We start from the raw sequence: 20,554 nt of genomic DNA, 5'->3' as shown, positions 1-20,554 counted from the left end.
ATTAAGAATGACACGTGTCGTCATTTTATTGGCGCTAATATGACACACTAACGGAATCCGTTAAGTTTTTTACATAATTTGATTGCAGTGAGTGATTTTTTTTTTTTTCATACCCCAAAAACCTTTAAAAGTTCATTTTGACACCACATGGAGCTAATTGTGAATCAAGTAAATTACAAGAACAAATTATACATTTTTCAGAAGAAAAAAAAAAAGAAGACATTTTACATGTACATTTTTTTTTCTAAATCAACTATTGAATTGTATGATCCACATTTATTTTTTATTTTTTGAGATGGCCCAAAGGATCAGCCCAGGAAAAGTGTCATACAAATGATATATAGTTTTTTTTTTTTTTTTTTTTTTGAGAGAGAGAGAGAGAGAGAGAGAGACGGCCAAGGAAAAGCGGGAGGGACAGAGAGTCCACAGTCGACCAGAAATGACGCAACTTGTAGTTTTCAAGGATTTTCTTACAAGTAAACCACTTCTACTTTCAAATAACGACTGGTCATCAATGGCCTTATAAGTTATATCCATCCCCCTCTAAAATGACTTGCAGGCCTGCCCACAGAGTGAGAAAGGGAAGGAGTTCCAAATTTATTATATATATATATATATTCATTCGGGAGTAAAGAAACGACCAAGAAAGGGGGTGGATATATTACAGGGGTACAGCCGGCAAGAAGGCGAGAGGGTCAAACGCCGCTTGTCCAAAAATTTCTTTAGCCCATGTAAAAAGTTGCTTTGGTTGTCCTAATTGCCATTTGCCCGAACTCTCACTCACTCACTAACTTTCGGGGCATCAACATCATCATCGTTAATTTGGGTCCTTTGGGTTTGAGAAACCGTAATGTTTAAATTAAAAAACAAAAGTTTCTCCCTTTTGCAGTATAAAAATTTCACAAATTCTACTATTTTTTTTTTGAAACAACTCTTCGTTACTGGAAAAGAGGGGATTATTTCAAATGACCAAAGCCAAAGGCCATCACAAGTACACAGTACATAAGGCTAATACAATGCACGAAGGTGAAAACGTTGCCCGTAGGCTATCATAGTGACTGGAGATGAAGAATTTCCACCTACTAAGTTAGGAAAATCCCGACTTAAAGTAGCTACCAATGGTAGACTGTAACAAAGATTAAGAATATACAAAAACTACAGCTACCCAAATAATAAACAAACAATACAAGAAGCAGACATTAAGCCTCTCTTGACAATGAAGCACAGCCTATCACAAATAAAGAGAAGCAGATCTAGCATCCAAGCCATTAGATCAGACAAATCCCCATAATGTCTGAAAATTACAAAGATAAACTGTAAAAAAACACAAGCAGAAAACACCATGTCAGAGTCGGCACAGAGAAGAAAACATCCCAGTGCTGGCGCGTGACTCACACACGCTACCCCCGGGACTCCCCTTTTGCGGTCGAACACCAGCCATTCCGAAAACATTAACAACCAAGTCAGAATAGGTTGAGCGTAGCCCTCACACGCAGGCCCCCTTCTCAGCACATGCAAGCCACGCTCCGAGAGAGGAGGTCCGACACAGCCGAAAGTTGAAACGGTGGATATGGAAACTGACGGCGAGCGACTTTGAAGGGAACGTGTCGCAAGATTTCCGGCGTATTAACATAGATCTAGCTCGAAAAGTGGCCGGAAAAACACGAACGGTCACTCCCCATGGACGTCTCAAACGAAATGCCTTCGCGAAAAGAAAATACAAAAAAAAAAAAAAAAAAAAAACATATAAACACGCTCCATAGCCCCAATAGCTAGGAGGACAACAACCTCTACCAGATCTGATCAGGAGGACCAAAAGCTCCGCAACCAAGACGTTGGGAGAATAACAAAAGCCCAATTGGGAACCAGTGGGGTGAACAAAAGCCACCCTAGCCCATAAGGACTGGGTAGAAGACCAGTGCCGAGAGGGGAGGCAAAAGTTTTGCCTCCAGCGAATCAAAACACATAAATGTTCTCTCTCTCTAGAAGAAACTTAGACATTCTCTCTCTACAACTTAAGAGAGAGACTCGTTATAGCAAATTCTACTATTAAAAGATAAGTGAAAGATGGATTCAAAAATGATTTTTATTATTTCTCCTTTCGTAAAAGAGTTATTAGGTGAAAGAGAGACTTTAGTGAATTTTTTGTTTCAAAGGGCTCAAGGCTCTATCAAATATTAAAAGGGGAATGATATATGCACTTATGGTGTACAACAAGTGCACTACCACAAGGCATAATGGAGTGGGCCCACTATTTCGAGCATTTTCCTTAAATTTATTAACCTTTGGAAAACTGTGTAGAAAAATGTTAGAACTCATTCTAGTGTCCTTATATGCTGATATGTCATTCTGTTTTTAATAATAAAAAAAAACTACAACTTGATTTATCTCTTTCTTACTTTTATTAAAAACTACAGGGTGTCATGTCAACATAGAAGAACCTCATAAAGACACTAGAAGAAACTTTAACATTTCTTAACCGTGTAATGTTTAATATATATTAAAAAAAAAAGCCCCATTTTTTAATATATGTTGACTATATATAATTCACACAATTTTACAGCCCATTTAGGCTGTCGTATATAGTATATAAGTTGAAACGTGAACCTCAAAACAAATAAAGCAGTTGTCATCCGTCAAACAAAGGGAAATAATTTTTTTATATTTATTGAATATTTTTTTAAAAAAATTAATTATTGAATTTGTAGAACCCGCAAAGACCTACGTGAAACCTACGGATCCAATAATTAATTTTGAAAAAACGTATACGAAAGATCTACACGTATCAACAACAGAAGAAATAAAAAAATTGAAAAAAAGAGCAAAGGTGGAAACGCTTCCTATTATGTTGAAGATAGAGTAGATGATATTTTGCTTGAGGGGAATAATATAACTTGATGATTGTTGTCTGTTGAGGGATTTTTTTTACTTTCGGTCCATATGGCACGATCTTAAAGGCCAACTTAAATTGGATCATAATTATGGGCCAAAACTTCATTAAAAAAAAGCCTAAAAGATCTCTATTAACGGACCTTATATTTTTTATTGGGCTCATGGCCCACAATGGGATGAGGCTCAAGATCAAGCTCCAACCCATGATTCATCTTTTCTACATTGGCTAGTCGGCCCTAGTCCAATGACCTCAAGTAACCCTAAGCATTCTTCTTTCAATAACCATACAGACTACAGTAACAGGTCGGCACTTATGGTAAAAGACTCATTAAGACTTTTGGTCTAATATAAACTTCATCTAAAAAAGGGGCGATAACTTTTTTAAATTTTTTTAAAAAATAAAAATATTAACAAACACTTCAAAATATAAAATATTTGTAAAACACTTAAAATTAATTTCACATAAAAATCCTTTTTTCAAACAAAAAAATACTCTTAAAAAAAAAATAAAAAATTAACATACACAGCCACGTCCAATCAGCTTGGAATTAAAATGAAATCGAATTGTCAGTTTGATTGATGCGATATTGGGGTTGCGTTGCCATTTTAATAATTGACGTCATAATTAGACCAAAAAAGTCATATTTGAGGAACTGTAGACTTCAACATTAGAAGGAAAAAGAAACGTTCGATTTTTTTTTTTTTTTTTTTTTTTTTTTTGATTTATTTTCACTGGCATGACATTTTATATTTTTATTTTTTAATAAAAATATAAGAGAAAAATCAAGTTGTAGTTTTATTTATTTTTTATTTTTTTAAAAAAACAAGGTAAAATCATCCCGTTCAAATATAGGAGCTAAAATCTTGAGCTAAGAAATTGTTTATTAGCAAATAATTGTTAATTGTTGGAATAAAAGAGGGCCAACAACCAATAATTGCATTAGAACAACTTCATTAAAAAAAAAAAAAAAAAATCACCTGAAAAACGTGAATTATTTATTCTTTCTTTCTTTTACAGAACAGCTTACTAGTTTATTCATCAGCTTATGAGATGGACTGGTCATCAAACCGGCAAAGAAATTAAAACACAGCTTTCAGTAACCCACATAGATTTGTAAGTGTTCGCTGCAATTTCAATTACAAAAATGTAGCTTCTCCGTTTCTTCAAGCAATTCCTCGCTGTATTCTCTATCAATTCCTACCTGAAAGCCTCATTATTTTTTTTTTAATAGAAATATTCAGTCTCATAATGTCCAAACTCTAAGAAACCTCCTCAACTACCACCCGTAAGACGTTCCAACCATATAACTTTCATATATACAGCTTTTTCCTTCTCTTGGGAGCCAAACCCGAAGGCCCATTTCCATTTTCGTCTATTCTCGGTCTTGGAGACTGCGTTTGCAGGTAGCATAATGAGGACTTGGGTGTGGGTTTTTTCTGTTCTTGTCGTTTATTGTTTTGTTTTGAGGATTAGTGCGGACCAGAATGTGCGTACAGAGCGAATTTCAGGTGATTTTTTGCTTGTGGCGGTTTTCTTGATTAATTTAAGTGGAATTCTTGTTAGAATATTACAATAATAGTTCTGTTCTTTCTTCTTAGCACGTATAGATCAAGAATAAGAATGACATACCTTCATTATTCTCAAGACAAGCTTCTAATATTTGCCTGGTTAATCTCTTGTATATGCCCTCAATTATGCAGAAGCTGTTTGTGTTATCCATTTGAGGTTGTTGCCTTAGTTGACATTGTTTTGGGAATTTGGTTCGGGCTTTTGTTGTTTCTATGTTTTCTACTACTTTGGTTGAAGTGTAGAAACCGCCAAACCGGTAATCTTACACTTCTGCTTCACAGGGTTTGAGTATTACGTGTTTTTTTACCCCTCTTTGGTATTTGTAATGGGTACCTCCATTCTAAATGGAGTGCATGTATGATTACATTGGTTATCGTTAGTCCCATACTAGAAAGTGATTCATTTTTCTGGGTCCTGTTTAATGATTAGTAAGGTGTATGAGCTTGTGGAATATCTTTTGCTTGCTGATATTGCAGCTTGTATATGATCGATCATACTGTACGGTTGTATTGTGTATTGGTTTCATTTTCAGTCGTTACTTCAAAGGTTTGATGTTGATGATGGAAACTTGAAATTAGGGGCTATCTTTAGTTCTTGGGGAAAAAATTTCTTTGTTTAAGTCTTGGAGAAAATTTAATTAGAAAGGAATATTGCTGGAAAAAAATGGTTTTTGGTGGCTTCCATTCTTAAACATTTGTGAGTGTATTCTCTTCTTGTTGTATCCACTAATCGAAAGTGTTAAGAGTCTGGTTAAGAAAGAATTTAGGCGTTAAGGTGATTTTGACTGAATTCATTACACACAAGTGCACGTTAGTTAAAGCAGATCATACAGTACTTAATTTTCTCTTCACTAGCTGTTTACTGGGAAGATATCCATGTTATCACACACATGATCATTTATCTTAAAGGTCATGAATCATGATTATAGCGATGATACATTTGTTGAAATTACTTACCTGGGAGGACCTAGGTTTGATTTTCCTTTAAAGCAGTTTGCTATGATAAAGTTTGTGACACCAAATTATTGCTTCTGTCCTCTGACTCATTAACCGATGATTGTGTTTTCAGATTGTTGTCCAAAGTATTAGATCATATGTAACTGATCCAATGATTCAACTTGTGAACCAGTTCTAAAATGCATGGACTGAATTGATAAATAGTTAAGAGAAAAGAGACAGAAATTTGATTTGAATTCCAGATGCTAGATACTGTTTACATTTACGCACATTCTCAAAATCAGTTGTTTGTTGTTTCTGTTGATTTTATGAGGGTATGCCAATTTTTACTGGAACACTTTCATGAGTAACCCTCTGTGTTCATGATGCCTGATAAACCCAAGAACCTGATTACTTCGGAATATGTATATTGTGAGCATATGTAGCTTCTTTTCTGCCGGTTTTGATTGCAGAAATATAGGCAATATGTGATTTCACGAGTTGTAAATCTGTATCTTTCTAGTTATTTTTCTGCAAAAACCAAGCTTATTCCTTGAAACATGGAAAAAGTGAATGAGTCTAGATTTACTGGAGCAGATTGACTTTTGGAATTCACATTAATCTTAGCTGTGTTTGGTTTAAATGATGCAGGAAGTGCTGGTGATGTCTTGGAAGATGACCCTGTAGGGAGATTGAAAGTTTATATATATGAGCTTCCAAGCAAATACAACAAGAAGCTTCTTCAGAAGGACCCAAGATGTCTGAACCATATGTTTGCTGCTGAGATCTATATGCATAGGTTCCTCTTATCCAGTCCTGTTCGAACCCTCAACCCTAAAGAAGCAGATTGGTTTTATACCCCAATATACACCACTTGTGACCTCACACCCACTGGCTTGCCATTGCCCTTCAAGTCTCCACGGATGATGAGAAGTGCAGTACAGCTCATATCTTCAAGCTGGCCCTATTGGAATCGGACAGAAGGGGCTGATCACTTCTTTGTTGTGCCCCATGACTTTGGAGCCTGCTTTCATTACCAGGTAAGATCCTTAATTTGGATTTGGAAAAAAATGAGAAAATTTATGGAGATTTAGAAGAATTAGATATAAAATTTCCATTTTGGAATATTCTGCAGAGTTTTTTCAGTGGAACTACACTTGAGAGTCTTAGAACCATAACCTTTTTTTTTTTTTTGCCTGGGGGGAACTAAAGTTGTGGCTGGATGTAAGAACGCTCTGTATGTTGCCAATCATCTGCAAGTGTTCGATGAACATGGAAGATGGATACCTCTTGTTTAGTTGGTCAGGTTTGAAATTATGCAACAAAATTATTTGATTGGAGACAATATTCAACTTATAGGTTATGTGTTGTCAACTGTAGTATCAGTCTAGACTGTCATTTCTCCAAAAGGAAGGTGTCCTGATATCCCCTGGCTTTCTAAGTGAAACATTGAAATGTTTTTGTTGAATTTTGAATTGCAATGGTGTGATGGACTAGGAGACCTAAAATGTTCATCTTATAGGGGAATCAAACTGTTCATATTCATTCTCTTTTAAGAATAGGTCAGTCATTGAATATGTTAAATCATCTCAGTGGGTTTCAACTCTTTAAGCCATGATAGGTGGGTCTATACTCTCTAATATGTGGGCTAGTATGGCTTTGGTATCCGGAATATCAGGATTTTGGTCCGGGTGTGCAAGATAACTGTTATAACAATTAGAGAAAGAAACATTTCTTAAGAAATCCGTTCTATATACAAGGCACTGAAGAATTCTCTTCATCCACCCACCTTGCAGGTTCACTTATTAAGTGAAATCATGGCCACAACTTAGTTGCAGGATCTAACATACCGGTCATGACTAATATGATGTTTACTTCTGTGTGTAATCTATAGGAAGAGAAAGCTATTGAACGGGGCATTCTTCCATTACTCCAGCGTGCTACCTTGGTTCAGACTTTTGGACAACAGAACCATGTCTGCCTAAATGAGGGTTCAATCACTATTCCTCCATATGCTCCCCCTCAGAAAATGCAGGCCCACCTGATTCCCCAAGACACTCCACGATCAATCTTTGTCTACTTCCGTGGCTTGTTCTATGATGTTAATAATGACCCAGAAGGTGGTTATTATGCAAGGTATGTTCATAGTGAACTTTTGCAAGTAGTTTGTTGCATTTGAGTCTTAGGCTTTGGTTAGGTGCACTTTCCTTTTCAATCATAACTGCCCTAAGCTGCCTAGGTATTAGGCTCAAAACGTAAGCGTTCATTGCAGTCACATTGCATCAAAATCAATAACCAAGTAGCTACCTGACCTCTGAGGACTGCAACATTTAAAGAATTGGATAGCGACCAATGTAGTTTACTAATACTTAAGTTTTGGCTTAAAAGTAGGTTATATATTGGGAGCCTAATTTGCTTTTAAAAGTATTTAGTGTGTTTAGACCCGTGTGAACTCTAGATATTTGATGTTTCGTAGAATATCTTTTTAAGAATAATGTCTACTTTTCTTTAATTTTGCATCAGACATGTACTTGCGATTATATGACATAGTATCAAAATGTTAATTAAATAACTAAATTCACATCTTCCTAAAAGCTTAAGATGATAAGAAGATGTGAATTTTTAATTATTTAATTAACATTTTAACACGTGATGTCCTTAAGCTTATGTAGCATCTCTGAGATTTTTGTGTCAATTGCGTCGTTTCTGATGCTTTAGTTCAACTGCAGAGGTGCCAGGGCAGCAGTTTGGGAGAATTTTAAGGACAATCCGCTTTTCGACATCTCCACTGATCATCCAACCACATACTATGAAGACATGCAGCGAGCTATATTCTGTTTGTGCCCTCTGGGTTGGGCCCCATGGAGTCCTAGGCTTGTTGAAGCAGTGGTATTTGGTTGTATTCCCGTTATTATAGCAGATGATATTGTTTTACCCTTTGCTGATGCCATCCCATGGGAGGAAATTGGAGTGTTTGTAAAAGAGGAAGATGTCCCTAACCTGGACACAATCCTTACATCTATACCGCCGGAAGTGATTCTAAGGAAGCAGAGGCTGCTTGCAAATCCTTCAATGAAACGAGCAATGCTGTTCCCACAACCCGCACAAGCAGGAGATGCTTTTCATCAGATACTGAATGGGCTGGCTCGCAAGTTGCCACATAACAAGAGCATTTACTTGAAGCATGGTCAAAAGATTTTGAATTGGACTGCCGGACCTGTAGGTGACCTCAAACCTTGGTAATGGAAGTCAAAGTGGTTGCTGTAGTTCTCGGATGTATCAAATTTAGAAAGGTGTTGGCCTATGCCAGAAGGCCCAGAACTGTAATTTTCCCTTTTTTGGGAACTTTAATTTTGTAGAGATGGTTACATTACACATATCCTTTCTGGAAATTGGGTTGGGTGTTGTATATTTGGCCCTGTGTAAGTATCTGTAAATTCAAAATTTTACATTTTGGTATAAATTTGGCAGCCATTCTCTTTAGCTATAAATATTTGTTAAATCATCATATATATATATATATCAAAATTGTGTGGAGGCTGAACACGACCCTTTTCTTTGTAGAAGTTGCAGACAAGCACCTAATTAATAGGGCTGTCGCTTGAGCTACCACAAGGGTCGAATTAAGCAACTCTGACATATTGACGAGGGATAGGCCCATCCTAGCGCCTTGTCATCAAATTTTTGAATTGACCATCTGCCTGCTACATGTAACATGCTACTCCTACTATAATATATTTTTAATAATTTTTTTTTTACATGCTATAATTTCTTAAAACATTATATTATAGGAGAATAGAAAATGCGGTGTGTATATATATATATTGGCTTGCTCTTTTCTTTTATCGTGAAGCTTTTGAATGAGTAGTGAACCTGGTTCTCGTAATTTACTTTTCATTTTAATTGAATATTTTATATGTTTAGTCTCACTTATTGAAAGAGAGTTTAAATTCACATGTAAAAAAAAATGTTAAAATATTAATTACATAATTAAATTTATAATTTTTTATTAACTTAAAATTTTGAGATAAGTGATAATTTATTGTGAAATAATTTTCGTTTCTTTCATTGGTAAAGTATAAAAAAGTTCATGTTCTTGCGGATAGCAAAAGGTTGTAGGATGTTTCTTCATGCATGTTCCCAATCCAAGCAGTACTCATGCGGTGCTGTGTTTTAGATGTTGAACTCTAGTTCCCTTTGAACCGCGCGTGTTATATTGGACTAATAATTGTAAACAACATTATCAATGTAAAACTGCTCTAACCGTGCTTCTGCATGCGTTCCAAACTTTCAATGACATTCAGATTGCGGAATCCAGTTATGATGGGCCGGTATACCGGAAGGTCCTTCTTAGGATATATATAAGTAAATACTTATAGCCTAAGAAATCGAGAAACATTAATGATGTATACTACACTCTATTTCACTTTCATTTTTCCTTGAATTAGTCGTTGTTAAAAATAAAATAAAAAAATAAAAGATTGATTAACATTGACACATCAACCCAATAAAATAAAAGTAAAATAAAAATTTAGTATGTAATATTATTCATTGAGTAAAACAATAGGCTTCCATATATGCCCACATTTGCATTCAACATATTCACCAAGCTGGTGGTTGGAACAATACCCAACTCGAATGGGATTCTTTTTGGTTTCAATGAGCTAATCATGATATATTTTAGGATATAGGTTTAATTTTATTGTATTTAACGATGTATATGGTGTCATAATAATATTTTATCATGTGACAATATATAGATTATTAAATTATAAAATATAGTTCGGACCATAAAATTAATCATCTTAGTTTTACTTACTTACTTGTGTGGACATGTAAAAAAATAAAAAAAATAAAATAAAAATTTTACTTACTTAAAATAAAGAGGATGCTAATACTATCCAAAATTGATATCCAGGTTAAACTTGGCCTTTGCCAAATAGCCTATTTCCTCTATAACTGGAAACTTAAATAGTAAAAGATAAAAATGGGTATTTTCACATTTCCTAATAGCATATTCCATCTGCTTGAAGAAGTCAACCGTTTGATCATTCCAAAAATATTTGACGACGGCTAAAGATAGCAACGGCTCTTCTATTCTTTTTAATTTTTTTTATTCATTCCTCTTTCAAGAATCGTATAGCATACTGAGAAAGTCACTTCGAAAAAAGAAAGCGATGTCCATTAAAAAAACAAAGATTACTCTCTCTTTCAACTTCGGGAAATAATTTTAGGGGGACGGAGCACCCACTTTATCTTAAAAAAAATTAATTTTAATAAAAAAGTTGTCTATGATGTTTCCGTATATCAGTGCTTTTCAACTTAAGGTGATACATGTATGGTCACATCCCTTAATCGATAGGCCCAATTTTAAAATTTTTGTTTTATATATATATTATTTTTCATAAACAAATACATGAACAAGCAATTCAAAATATAAAGCACTAATAATAATAAAAAAAATCTTTAAAGTCGCATCAAAATATTTTTTCAAAAAAAAAAAAAAAAAATTCTCCAAAATACGTTGAAAAGAATTGGGAATATCACTTTTTTTCTTTCTTTCTTGGTGAACTTGGAAAATCGCTTGACGATGCACGCACCGATTTGACAAATAGGAAACAAATATAAACTCGTCGGACATTTATATTTTATACCGGTGGTTTGGTGAGGCGTGCCTCGTTTTTCAAGAGATTGAAATGTAATTAAATAGCTTACTATATTCTTATAACTTATAATTGAGGCATGCTTCATTAAATGTCATGCTACATTTTGAAAGAAAATTACTTTATCCTATACAACAATTCAACTTAGCTCAGGTAATTACTCCCCCGCCGCCCCTAGCAACAACAACAAAATAAAAATAAATCATTTCTTTTTATCTGGTTCTCCTTGTTTTTAATCTGAAAAATTAGTAACAATTTAGTTTAAATCCCCATCACCAATGTGAGAGAGTTTTTTTTTTTTTTTTTTTTTTTTTTAATATTCTTAATCTTAAATTTTTTGTTTCAGTCTTAACTAGGCAATAAGGATAATCCTAATCATTGCCCACAGATAACAAAATCGTAATACATATTTTGAAGAAATCGTCAACAAATTAAGCGGCACTTTAACATGGAAAGCTCAAAAAATATGATACTTTTTATTATTTTTATATAATTTTTGTATCACTTTAATAATATTTTTTAAAATTACTTATTAAATATGTAGAATTCACATATAAAAAAAAAAAAAAAAAAAAAAGATCTAAGGAATAGTTCGAAAAAAAGCGGATAGAGTTAAAAATAGTGAAGGAAAAATGGATGATAAATCTCTATATATATATATATATAAAAAGGATGATAAATAGCAAAAAGAGATAGAAAGAAAACAACGTCAAATGAGATGGCTCACCGATCTACAGAAGAAAACAAAGCCACCAAACTTCCCACCTTCGTTATCTCAGCGACCCTACCGGCTACCTGCCCGTTTGGTCAATCGAGAGCTACTTTTGCTGACCAGCCGTGTGGCCCGTGTATACCTATAAAAAAGAAAAGAGGAAGACAAATAATAATAAGGTTAAACCTTAAAGCCATTATATATATAGTCCTACGCCCATCTTCTTCGTTTGTACCGTTTCGTTACTACAAGATCTCACCTACTCTCTCTGTCCTCTCTCTCACGCTGTGTTGCGTTTGATCCACCATGGCTACCGTGTCCAGACTCTCGACTCCGAGCCCTGCCGCTCATGCGTCGTCTACGATCAAACCCAGATCTTCACAGCCCAAGATTCTGCTCGGTTTCTACAGTGGAAGCAGTTTCAACGCCAAGGTTTCATCTTCCAAATTAGCCCTGCGGAGTAACCATGCTAGGAGTGGCCCTTTGGTGTATGTTTTTCGATTTTTTTTTCTTATTTTTGTAGACTGTAGTATGGTTATCGTGGTCTATATTTGTATCTTTTTCTGTGGCGATTATAATTGCATTGGCTGCTACTGATTTCTGTTTTTGTTTTGTAATTTCTTGTCTCCTTAACATCTGTTCCTACATAGAATATGTGGGGTCTGCTTCTTCTTTTTTTTTTTTTTTTTTTGGGATTTGATGTCTCTATTCTATGATTTAATCATCTGCTTAACTGGGATCTCAAAGTCATTTTCGGATTATTGTTTTGTTTTGATAAATTGGATGATCCGCAATTTGACAATCACCTTTTTTTCCGTCTCTTTTCAAGAGAAACTGAATTGGGTTCTGTGTTTTTGTTTTTAAAGGTAACATCTAGAAACATACTAAGATGAAGAATCTTGTATCATGTGCCAAATCTTAAACGTATGAGGTTTGCTTAATCTTCGCGTTGTTTATGATCTGGTAGCTCTTGTAGCTAAAAATTTGCGCATATCGATTCCTTACAAGTTTCTCATAAAATTTGTGCCTGTCCACCCCTATGACTCTTGATTGATTACTAGCTTTTGATGCATATTCAGTCCCATGCAAAAAATGCATCATGATTTAACATCTTTTCCTCCGGTCATTAGTTGTTAGTGGATACTATTGCTCGTCGTTCTTGACCATAAGCCTCAATTTTTATTGAATTGCGTTCAAATATCAATGCTCTGCATGCCGTATTATACCCCATATTATGTTGGTTGTTGATGGAGTAGATTGCTATGCATCTTCTTTTTTGATGTAATTGTAATCTATGGTAGTTTCTCAGTAGTTTTCTTTATCTCCAATTATAAACTTTGCATTCTTATATTATTGTTATTACAGTGTCAGATGTTCCACAGTTGTTGGAAATGGAGTTCCAGCAAAGCGAACAGTTCTTCATGATCTCTATGAGAAGGAAGGGCAGAGTCCATGGTATGATAACCTCTGCCGACCTGTTACGGATCTGCTTCCTCTGATTGCAAGTGGCGTTAGAGGTGTAACAAGCAACCCAGCGGTAATTATGCATATATTAATCTTATCACTATTATGACCTTTAAAAAAAAATACTGAAATCAAATGAGTATTTTTATTCCTGTTTTTTTTTTTGGTGGGTGGGGGGGGGGGGGGGGGGGGGAGAGATGAGATCAACAAGACCAGTTGTACTTATGGAATTGTGTCTTCAGATTGTTTTTATGTGGTTGTCATTTATCACTTTTAATCCCGTGTAACTAAATGTTTTATAAACATGATTGCAGATCTTCCAGAAAGCAATATCATCTTCAAATGCTTACAATGACCAGTTCAGGTATTGCCGTCAATTAGTTTTTACTGCATTTTACAATGGGCTCTTCATGATAACAAGAATGATTTGCATTGCACTTCATGGTAGCCAAGGTAGGGCAGAGATTATTCGTTGGAGTTAACTATAAACTGCTCAATCAATGCTAAAAGAATTTATGCCTATGGCTATGCCGTATGCTTAAGAGAGTATGACGGAGGAAATGTGGTTGTAACTTGTGGTTTTATGTAACCTGTACCACTCTGCCGGTTGCTGCTGGCTCTTGGTGGTTGGAAATTAGATGTTCTCTGCTTTAATTATTGTTATCCCAGCTGTTCCTTTCACTGCCTATACATCTAACCTTACGTTACTGGAATCTGCAGGGAACTTGTTCAATCAGGGAAAGGCATTGAAGATGCATACTGGGAGCTTGTGGTGAAGGACATTCAAGATGCGTGCAAACTTTTTGAATCAGTCTATGATCAAACAGATGGTGGTGATGGCTATGTTTCTGTTGAAGTGTCCCCCAGACTTGCTGATGACACTAAAGGGACTGTAGAGGCTGCAAAATGGCTCCATAAAGTGGTTGATCGCCGTAATGTTTACATAAAGATTCCTGCTACAGCTGCATGCGTCCCTTCAATTAAGGATGTTATTTCACTTGGCATAAGCGTCAATGTGACAGTAAGTAGTTCCTCATCATACACATCCATGCTTAGCTTAGAAGAAATAGCCCATAAAACTTTTGAACAGCAGACATTGGTAATTTTCTTTATGCTGTCTTTTATTGTGTTTGGCCATGACCTCAAACTTCAATGTCTATAGTGTATGGCACAGTGTTGTACCACTAATCTTAATAGTTTATGATGGCAAAGTGATTGTAATAAACTGGGTTTGTTTGGCCCTTCACACAAGTGAGGTAGTATTCGTAAGGAATGGCATCATCCCCTCGATCGACAAAGCTTTAGGCATGAAGAAAATGGAATATTAACAGTATTTGGTTATTTTGGTTATGCAATAGACGTAGTGTTATGAATGTGTATCAATATTTGTTGACTTGCCTTTTGATTTCCCTTGGCACCGTTCTAATTGTCTCCTGTTGGGTATGCCCAGCTCATATTCTCTCTTTCTAGATATGAAGCAGTCATTGATGCTTACTTGGATGGCCTTGAAGCTTCTGGGTTAAGTGACCTCTCCAAGGTTACAAGTGTTGCTTCCTTCTTTGTCAGTCGGGTAGACACTCTCGTTGACAAGAAGCTTGAGAAGATTGGAAGCCCAGAGGCCCTTGATCTTCGAGGAAAGGTAAGTAGGTTCGATTACTTTTCTTCCTGTGGAGGAACTAAAAATCCTAGAAGGTAGAGATTTGCTAATGTCACGGCAAATTACTACTTTTCAGGCTGCAGTCGCTCAAGCTGCATTGGCATACAAGCTGTACCAGAAGAAATTCTCTGGTCCAAGATGGGAAGCTCTGGTGAAAAAGGGTGCCAAGAAGCAGAGGTTGCTGTGGGCCTCAACCAGTGTTAAGAATCCTGCCTACCCTGACACCTTATATGTTGCTCCTCTCATTGGACCTGATACGGTGAGCCAACTCATCTTTCATATATCATAATTCTGGTTTTACAAAAGCTAAGATGTATCATATGCTTAAGCCTTAGATGTATCATATAGTTAATGATGGTATTTCTCCTTTTGCAGGTTTCAACCATGCCTGACCAAGCTCTTCAAGCATTTATTGATCGCGGTTCTGTTTCGAGGACGATTGATTCGAATGTATCTGAAGCTGAAGGCGTTTACAATGCTCTTGAGAAGTTGGGCGTTGACTGGAGTGACGTTGGCTACCAGCTCGAACTTGAAGGTGTGGATTCTTTCAAGAAAAGCTTTGACAGCCTGCTCGATACCCTGCAAGAGAAGGCAAACTCTCTTAAATTAGTCAGCCTGTGAGCCTTATGGTTTTTGCTTATTTAGTGTCATGTTAAATCAATAAAATTAGCGGGTGCTGAGACCTGCTATAAATGTAGTTGACGAGTGCATTATAAGACCTTAATGATATTGTCATGTACGAGTATGCTTCATTGGGATGTGAGGTTTGAAAGGCCAATGACTGGATCTTGGTCAGAGACTTGTAAAGATTGTAACGATCTATAAAAAGTGCAAGCTTTTTTTGTTTTCTCTTTTTTCTTTCCTCCTATCATTTCTCATATGCATTTTTAATAAAGCACGAGAGAATCATTTTTAATAGAGCATGCTTTATTTTATCTCCTTAAAATTGGTGCGATTTTTAAATTTTCTATTAGATTTGGGATAACTCAATATTATATTTTGATTTAATAGTGTTTTTAAAAATTAAGATGACATTGAGAGTTAAAAAGAGAATAAAATGACAATTTTGGGGAATAAAATAATGGCATATAGAATTACGAGTACATGAGAATGGACGGATGTCAAGGAATTTTCATGAAATTTTCTATAACCCCGTTTAAAGAAAACTTTGGAGAACAAATAACTTAAAAGATCTTTTAAATGAGTTGTTAAAATCTGAATTATATAATTAAAAATAATAATTATCTAGAGAGATTAGAGTTGGGGAAAAAAAAAAAAAAAGGCCTTTTTCTTTATTAGCCAATCAATAATATTTTTTTTTTGCCCAAAAAGGAGAGAGAACAGACTCGAGGCTGTATAATAAGTGACGGGTCCATGGTAGGCCCACGATAGAAAGCAGAAAGTCATACAATTGGACGGTGGAGGCATAGAGAGCTCTTGACTACTAGTAATAAACAAGGTTGTGGCCGTTATCTTCCCGCGAAACCTCCAACCCACTCCTTGGAAAATTTTCACTCTTTTGAGAATCAATGGCGTCAATTTCAGTGTTTGGATCTCTACCGCAATCCCTGACGTTATCTGTTACCAAAGCTCCAACTTTGGTACGTCCTCGTCTTGCTATTTCTCTCATTTACGTACGTGGGTCTTTCTAGTTTCTTCATATATATAACGGCCATTTGATGTTACAGAGATGCTGCAGACCAACTACTTCTGTATCTCTTCATGAAACTCAGATACCCAATTCAAGTTTATGTGGTTAGTTGTTACCCCTTTAATTTGTTAACCCAATTACGCGTTTCGAATTTCCTCTATGCATTTGTTTTTGGGTAAAAAATATGATGTTACACCCGAAATTGGCTCCAATTTTTCAATCTTTATACTGATGGTGTAGATTAATTGAGGTTTTTTTTTTTTTTTTAATTTTCTCTGGGTTAAATTTTCTAGCTTTCTATGTTGTGTGTGCAGCGTGCAAAGGGAAATTTTTGAAAAGATTTGATTGAGTTTTTCTCCAATGAACGTTAAAGTGGTTGAGTAACATATATAATGCTTGTTCTTCACGTTGCAGGGTTATAATTAAATCTATTTTGTATCTTTTTGTAGGTAATGGTACCCCTACGGCAGTAACTGAGCGTAGGAAAGTTGTGATCTCAACTATTGGACTACTTGCGGGATACTGGTGGAAAGCTTCAATCGATGGGATAGCCATGGCATCTGAATTTGCTGACAGTAATTTCGCTAATGCCACACACTTTCACTATATTTTTGCTTGTGTGTTTGTTGTGTATTATTGGAAATGCTGTATTGCATATCATGCTTTCTCCAAAATTGACGTTGGTTTTGGACCGATGGAGTAAATGCCTACTCTTTGGTTCTGATTTATCGCTGCTCAATTAGTAATAGATGCTAGATCCATCTGTAATTTGGAGTATTCAATTAGGATTCTCATTATATGAACTAAAGAGATTCTGCAAGGCTATACTAGAGCCTTAAAGTTGGCCAATGATCTAAATAATGGATCTTTTTGCACATCCATTCTTTTCACTTATCAAAAAGAATATCTTGTATTCGTGATCAATAGCATGATGTCCATCGTCGGTCCCTCAGCTTCAGCTGAAATAAGAGACAATTCCTCCAGGTACTAGTTTGGCTTGGCCATCTCTTAGGACACTACCTCCTCCTTCCTCCCTAATAATATGGTTTTTATGGATCATTAGAGAGTTTCACTGATAGATAGTCCAATTTCTTTAATATTGGGTTTTGTAACAGTAGATGTGTACTCAATCATGCTCTTGGTAACCTAGGTTGATTTCCGTGGAGTAACTAGGTTGTTAAGAAACGTATGATTGATATATACTATAGGAGATGTTGTAGCTCTATATACTATATACTATATGTGAGCACTATGTTCGTGAATACAGTGCCTGCAATTAGGGGAAAGGACTATGGCAAGACTAAAATGCGGTATCCAGACTACACAGAGACAGAATCAGGTCTTCAGTATAAGGTTACCTGTTGAAAAGTACATTATAAGGCCTCCTTGAATGTTTAAGTCCATCACCATCATATAATTATCTATTTTAGTTACATATTAAAAAGAATGCAGGACTTGCGAGCTGGAAATGGCCCCTCACCAAAGATGGGAGAGACTGTAGTGGTAAGCCACTGATTGTGTATGCATTGTTTCGCAATTTTGCATGAAATTTCCATATAGTTGCCAAGTTGAAACCCAGACAAGATGCCTACTTGCAAAGATTTGGTCTCAATAAATTTGCCTTTAGATTGTGGAACATGAACTTCTTTTTAGCCAAGTGAAATCTTTGTTCAACCATTTTCATTGATCTGGCTGAAATTTGGACAAACTCAATATAAAAGACTCGTGGAAGCAAGAATCGTAACTTAAGTTCAATGCTGAATTGTTTTATTCTCAAACTGGGTAACTGTAGCAGCTTATGGGTGATGATCTCATTTTAGGTTGATTGGGATGGTTACACCATAGGATACTATGGCCGCATATTTGAAGCCCGAAATAAGACAAAGGGTGGTTCCTTTGAGGTATGGTATGCTTCTCAGCCTTTTACCGGAGTTTCTATTATGCTCAATTAAAACACAACAATATGTGATTGTTAAAATGCAGGGTGATGACAAGGACTTCTTCAAATTTAGAGTAGGATCTCATGAGGTGAGGAATATTCTTTTCCCCATTCGAACAATAAACAACACTGTCCTTACATCTTGGATGAGATGGGGGAGAGTACTATGTCTACTTAAGTTTCTAATTTGTTATGTGCTTTGAATTCATTTCTTGCTATTACTCTTGGCTTGGGTTCATGCTTTGTATTGGTGATAATTCTTTGTCAATTTATAAATTATATCAGAAGCTATTCTTTATTGTTAAATTCTACAGTGCAAAAATGTAAATTGGGATTTAGCATGGATGCAATTGACTACTAGGTAATAGTAATTGTACCATATTGCGTGTACGATTCACTTGTCTTTTCATTAGCATATTGTTGGATACTCAAAATCGAGGCTTCTAATGGTGCTCTATTGCTTTTGAATCTTCAGGTGATACCAGCTTTTGAGGAAGCTGTTTCAGGCATGGCTCTGGGTGGCATTAGAAGGTGCTGCATCTGCTTTTCTGAAACAGCCTATTAGCCTCTGCTATTTTTGGAGTGATGCCTAATTTTCAATTAATTTACTTAAAAACTGGTGCACATTCCATGCATCAAGTGTATTAAGAGGAGTGCCACTGAATGACATCTATGATAGTTTATTCACTTTAGTGTGATTACAAAAACCTTCCCAATCTCCTGTCCATAGTTCCTCATGGCCATTGACGTATTCTGTCTCAGTTTGCGTCCTCTGACTCTAAGTATGCCAAGAATGCATTCCATGGATGAATTTAGTAAACAGGCTCTATATCTTGATGCTAGTCACCATAACTTCTAGTTAATACTATAGGTCACGAACTGGAGATTTCTTTCATTATATTCGTTTAGGTGAAATTCTGAACTTGTGGATATTGTTAATGAAACTTTCTCTTCACCTCGATCACAAAACTAGGATTGCAGTATTGGCACGTTGTACACATGCATAGTGTGTGCATGGCAGATAAAGGGACGGAAAAAAGAAAATTGAAAGCAAATTTTACAATTTGTTTCACAGTGTTGCAGGATAATAGTGCCGCCGGAACTAGGATATCCTGAGAATGATTACAACAAGAGCGGCCCAAGACCAACAACATTTTCGGTAATATTGAAGTCCTTTTGCTGATACTTGTATTAAACTTACATGAATCCTTACGAAGGTGCAATGCCAATGTGTTTCAAAGGGCCAACGAGCTTTGGATTTTGTACTGAGGAACCAAGGGCTGATAGACAAGACTCTTTTGTTTGATATTGAACTCCTGAAAATCATATCAAACTGATCACCTGTCAAGGTCAGCATGTCTTACGCACGCTACCACCTGAACATTGAGGTTAGTTTTGTTCCGCTTTCTCCTTTTACTTCGGAAAAGGTTTATGGCTTTTCATGCATTCAATCATTCCTTGATCCAGGGAACTGAAAGATATTGCCAGAGAGACATAAAGCATCATCATCTTGATCAACGTGATAGATTATTTCCAAGAAGATAGAGAGATCTGTTTTTTTATTCTTTTCTTGAGATCTGATATAATGGCAAGTAGCTTCCATCAGTTTTGTTATCACTGGTCCTTGCCAGCAAAGTGCGAAGAATGTAACAAAAGTTACTGTTATACGAGCCTGTGTAATTAGAAATTTTGTTTTACTATATGCTTGTACTAGTATTATATCATCGTAATTATATTTCAATGGAGAAAGACTGGACTCTATTATTTAAGCTGGTAATGAATCAACATTCTGGTAAGCGAGTTCATTTTCATGAACATCGGTAAATTGGACCAAATTGATTTACAGAGAGCATTAGTATCTTCCCATCCAAGTGCTTAAACACTCAAACCAACACTCAGAAATCAAAACTCCAGTTTCTGTTGATGGTGAAAGACGCTTTGCTTAGTCAAATTTATGCCCATGGTGGTGCAAGGGAGCCTTACTTCTAGGCTAGCGATTAGGCTTTACAAAATTGCCGGTGCTCAATTGGACAGAATTTTCTAACAAACTAAGTTAGAAAGTTTATCTCTA

The 20,554-nt window shown here is 35.8% G+C and overlaps 3 protein-coding genes across 3 annotated transcripts; all 3 read left to right on the top strand.

The window, feature by feature from the left end:
- The first annotated feature begins 3,977 nt into the window (after window positions 1-3,977).
- LOC133863691 (probable beta-1,4-xylosyltransferase IRX10) lies at window positions 3,978-8,880 on the top strand. Its single transcript, XM_062299744.1, has 4 exons — window positions 3,978-4,401; window positions 6,049-6,437; window positions 7,292-7,533; window positions 8,127-8,880. Exons 1-4 carry the CDS (start codon window positions 4,305-4,307, stop codon window positions 8,638-8,640), a joined length of 1,242 nt encoding a protein of 413 aa, XP_062155728.1. The 5' UTR covers window positions 3,978-4,304; the 3' UTR covers window positions 8,641-8,880.
- A 3,073-nt stretch (window positions 8,881-11,953) lies between these two features.
- Window positions 11,954-15,742, top strand: LOC133863684 (uncharacterized). Its single transcript, XM_062299732.1, has 7 exons — window positions 11,954-12,260; window positions 13,138-13,309; window positions 13,551-13,600; window positions 13,957-14,257; window positions 14,687-14,875; window positions 14,970-15,152; window positions 15,269-15,742. The coding sequence occupies exons 1-7, from the start codon at window positions 12,079-12,081 to the stop codon at window positions 15,512-15,514; spliced, it is 1,323 nt and encodes a 440-aa protein (XP_062155716.1). The 5' UTR covers window positions 11,954-12,078; the 3' UTR covers window positions 15,515-15,742.
- A 561-nt stretch (window positions 15,743-16,303) lies between these two features.
- Window positions 16,304-20,252, top strand: LOC133863675 (peptidyl-prolyl cis-trans isomerase FKBP19, chloroplastic). Its single transcript, XM_062299721.1, has 11 exons — window positions 16,304-16,494; window positions 16,582-16,648; window positions 16,994-17,119; window positions 17,812-17,897; window positions 17,997-18,047; window positions 18,365-18,445; window positions 18,528-18,572; window positions 18,959-19,014; window positions 19,567-19,642; window positions 19,725-19,871; window positions 19,951-20,252. The coding sequence occupies exons 1-10, from the start codon at window positions 16,423-16,425 to the stop codon at window positions 19,818-19,820; spliced, it is 756 nt and encodes a 251-aa protein (XP_062155705.1). The 5' UTR covers window positions 16,304-16,422; the 3' UTR covers window positions 19,821-19,871; window positions 19,951-20,252.
- Window positions 20,253-20,554: the final 302 nt, after the last annotated feature.

Source organism: Alnus glutinosa, chromosome 1 (genome assembly GCF_958979055.1).
Source record: "Alnus glutinosa chromosome 1, dhAlnGlut1.1, whole genome shotgun sequence".
Classification (NCBI taxonomy): Eukaryota; Viridiplantae; Streptophyta; class Magnoliopsida; order Fagales; family Betulaceae; genus Alnus; species Alnus glutinosa.
Note: the sequence above shows the minus strand (reverse complement) of the source record. Positions and strands in the feature narration are given on the sequence as shown.

Excerpts from the sequence above, each read along its gene's own strand:
- LOC133863691 (XM_062299744.1), top strand. The coding sequence starts at position 4,305 with ATGAGGACTTGGGTGTGGGTTTTTTCTGTTCTTGTCGTTTATTGTTTT. Across the intron at positions 6,438-7,291 it reads GAGCCTGCTTTCATTACCAG|GAAGAGAAAGCTATTGAACG; the intron begins GTAAGATCCTTA and ends TGTAATCTATAG. Across the intron at positions 7,534-8,126 it reads GAAGGTGGTTATTATGCAAG|AGGTGCCAGGGCAGCAGTTT; the intron begins GTATGTTCATAG and ends GTTCAACTGCAG.
- LOC133863675 (XM_062299721.1), top strand. The coding sequence starts at position 16,423 with ATGGCGTCAATTTCAGTGTTTGGATCTCTACCGCAATCCCTGACGTTA. Across the intron at positions 17,120-17,811 it reads GGCATCTGAATTTGCTGACA|TGCCTGCAATTAGGGGAAAG; the intron begins GTAATTTCGCTA and ends TCGTGAATACAG. Across the intron at positions 18,446-18,527 it reads CAAAGGGTGGTTCCTTTGAG|GGTGATGACAAGGACTTCTT; the intron begins GTATGGTATGCT and ends GTTAAAATGCAG.
- LOC133863684 (XM_062299732.1), top strand. The coding sequence starts at position 12,079 with ATGGCTACCGTGTCCAGACTCTCGACTCCGAGCCCTGCCGCTCATGCG. Across the intron at positions 14,258-14,686 it reads GCATAAGCGTCAATGTGACA|CTCATATTCTCTCTTTCTAG; the intron begins GTAAGTAGTTCC and ends GGGTATGCCCAG. Across the intron at positions 14,876-14,969 it reads CCCTTGATCTTCGAGGAAAG|GCTGCAGTCGCTCAAGCTGC; the intron begins GTAAGTAGGTTC and ends ACTACTTTTCAG.